Below are 3,401 nucleotides of genomic sequence, written 5' to 3' on the forward strand. Positions count from 1 at the left end.
TGTTGATGTGCCATTGGGAGGGGCCCCGAGAACCTGATCTGAGAAACCCGGCAAAGTCTTGGGAACACAGAGTTGTGCAAGATGAGGCTGGACAAAGGCGGGAGAGACACGCTGGGTTTACGGGGTGGGCTCATCATTTCTATTCTTTCCTCAGGCAGGGTCTACAAGTAGGGGATCTCTGGCTGTAGGAGGAGCAGACACGTTGCCGTGTTTCTGCCTGCGCGTTCTGGCCAGCAGGGATTTTTATTTATTTATTTTTAATAATTTAAATCATTTTTATTTTGGGGAGACTGCTTTCTCGGGTTAGTCGGAGACTGCCTTTCCCTGTTGGACTCACATACGTGCTCTTCTTTGACCCCCGAGGAAAGGGTGTTTGCATCCTTCTTCAAGGATTATTAGATTTTGTACTAAAAACAGCCACAGAGACGAGTGAGAAAGCGCTGCTCAAGCAGTGCGAGACCTGCGGAGGCAGAGTCTGCGCAGTGGGGCCGGAGGAGGGGAGGAGCGCTGCGCAGGGACCAGTGCGCATGCCCGACCTGCGTTGCCAAGGCAGCGAAAAGGCGTCACCCGCCGCCCGGAAGAGGAGCCGCGCTGAGCTGCAGAGTCCCACAGGGTCCCGTGCTCCCTGGCTCAGGCCTGACCAGTTCCTGAGCCAACCTTGACCACAGCAAAGCAGATGAGGAGCCGAGTCTGATGCCCTGTGATGGCCAACCGCCTAGAAGCTGGGGAGCCCGAGGAGCCACGTGAATTGGCCCAAACGGACATCAGGGCCATGGACGACCTTTCTCAGGAGACCTTGGAGTCCTTCTCTGATGAGGTACAGACTTCATGTTCATTAAGTTCTCCTGGAGGACGGTTGCCCTTGCCCCAGGTGTCTGGGGGCAAACCTGAGAGTGGAGAGCCCACTGCCCGCTTGGAATGTCAAGATAAACAATCTGAGCTTTCAGAAAAGAGGTTTAGTCAGAAAAGAATCAACCACCTCAAGGGGAAAGGAACTAACTCTGGAGGGTACCAACCAGACACTCACCCTCAAACAGAAATCACTCCGGTGTCTGATGAACAGATGCATGCCCTGCAGACTTTTTGCACCGTTAAGGTAAACCTGATGCATCACAGAGCAACCTCTAAAGGGAAGAAGAGCAGCAGACATAAGAAGCTGCAGCTTAGATCAGATGCAGAAGCTTCAGAGATGGATGCCATCAACTGTACTGCCCCCGAGGAGCTTGTGAACAGAATCCATTTAAAAAACGTTATGGCAACACTAAAACAGGCGGCAACAGTTAGGCAGCACGTTCCTTCTAGGTGCCCTGATTGTAACAGAAAAAGAGCAGAACTGGCTCAATCTGCCTTCCTGAAACGAAAGAAGACTTTACTGGAGTCACTTCTCCTCCAAGAGAAAATAGATGAACATCTCCATACTAAAGACTTTCTTACCTTTATTGGAGAAGCACATCGGGGCCTTCCCAGGCTTTCAGATGACCCCGGAATAATCTGGAAAAGGCTGAATGAGAAAAGCCAGAAGAGAGCGTCTGGTTTTGAAAGGTCAGATCCAGAGCAGAAGATGTAACGGAATGGAAATAGCACTTGTCATTCACTGTTTGCTCTACCACCTCTCAAACCACTGACTGCAACCAAACAGGAGATGCTGTTTATTGATGATAATGTGTAACGTGGATAGATGTTTTTGTTGTGTATTTGAATAATGGTCATCATTTCTACAAGCACTTTGGAACCTAACTTAAAAATGTACTATGCTTCCTTCACAGATTTGAGGACTAAGAACTTTTGATTCAATGTGTTTTTCAGATTATAGAGGGCAACATGGTAGTTGGAATCGTTACAAAGTTTTTACAACAATCCCAGAGAGAGATGCTGGTAGTTTTTGACTAGGGTTTTGACAGCACAGATAGAAGTACAGAAATGGAAGAGATACTTAAGGAAGTAATAATTGACAGTCTTGCTGAAGAAATGGGTATGGGGGTCGAATGAAAGGTAAATGTTAAAAGTGTTACTGAGTTTCTGACTTGTGTACTGAATGAATAATAATTTCATTAAATTGTATATAGAAACATTAGAAGAGGATCATGTTTGATGGAAGTGATTAGCAGCGTGATTATTTGGACATGACTCGTTTGAGATATATTTGAGACATCCACTTTGAGAGGGTGAGAAACATTGGGTTGTTTGTGTTTGCAGCCTGGAGAAAAGGTTTGGCCTGTATATTTGAAATAAAGGGAAGGGGCCACAGATCATTGCATGTAGCTGGAAATTGAAGTGATAGATGTAAGTTCTTTGGGAAGAGGATAGGGTGAGAAGTGAATAAGAGGTATAACTAACTCCTGAGAAATTCAGCAATTAAAGGCTGAATAGAGGAGAATAAGCCACCAAAGGTTTAGAAGATATTATCATAAAAGGATGAAAGAAACCAGGGAGCAAAGAGAGAAAAATATCAAGAAGGATGGGTTTTCTAAGCACGCAAATGCAACAGAGAATTCATGTGAGATATTTAGTCATGTCCTTGGGCACTGTTGATCTTAGCAACAGCGATTTCACTTACAGAAATTGGCCAGACAGGCAAAGTAAGTTGAGGAATAAATGTGAGGACATGAAAAATATGAATATAGACTACTTCTTGAAGTTCAGCTGTGGAGGAAAAGAGAGGGGGAAGGTGGAGGTATATGTATAATTTAGGGAAGAATGCTTGAATAAATTAACTGAAAAGCCATTTTGGGGGCCTTATTTTATGAAACTTCTCTTACTCATTCTAATTTCCATTCTGATGAAACAGTATCATCCCTAAAAATACCATGGCATTTTGAAAATACATTTATTGAAAAAAGTGTTAGCTGGCATTCTGAGAAATTCATTTTCTATACAAATACAAATCCTATAATTTGTAACAATACCTAGAGGCTATTTTCCCTCATGCCTAACAACTAAGCTATCCCAGTCAAAAAGAAATTTGTGAAAATCAGTTATAATAGTCTTTATAACATTCCAGTACTATTTGATTTTAGATTTTCATTTATGTATAATAATACTTTCTCCTACAAAACTTAGCATATTCCCTCATATGAAGTCAGTCAAGTAAAATGGAAATCAAATAATTACCATTTGCATAGTAACTATTTATTTGAACTACACATTATGTCATGCTTTATCTTTGGCATCTCACATAATCAAAATTCTGAATAATTGCCATTTAGAATTCCCCCATTAAAGGTCACAATGTACTCATTTAGTCAACTAAGCTAGACGTCATAGTCATCTTTTGTCCCTCCTTTTTAAAACTAAAACCCCAATTAACTATTCTTTCGGCAAAGACCATTAGCTCTTTCTTCTTCAATATTTTCTGACCATGACTTCTTATTTTCATCTCATTATCACCTCCACTCCTAGTT

General features: G+C 42.4%; 1 protein-coding gene across 1 annotated transcript; it reads left to right on the plus strand.

The window, feature by feature from the left end:
• Positions 1-558: 558 nt before the first annotated feature.
• On the plus strand, positions 559-2,092 carry LOC102763141 (chromosome unknown open reading frame, human C8orf48). Its single transcript, XM_006779579.2, has one exon. The coding sequence runs from the start codon at positions 704-706 to the stop codon at positions 1,565-1,567; it is 864 nt and encodes a 287-aa protein (XP_006779642.2). The 5' UTR covers positions 559-703; the 3' UTR covers positions 1,568-2,092.
• The last annotated feature ends 1,309 nt before the right edge of the window (positions 2,093-3,401 follow it).

This window comes from Myotis davidii, unplaced genomic scaffold (genome assembly GCF_000327345.1).
Source record: "Myotis davidii unplaced genomic scaffold, ASM32734v1 scaffold71, whole genome shotgun sequence".
NCBI lineage: Eukaryota > Metazoa > Chordata > Mammalia > Chiroptera > Vespertilionidae > Myotis > Myotis davidii.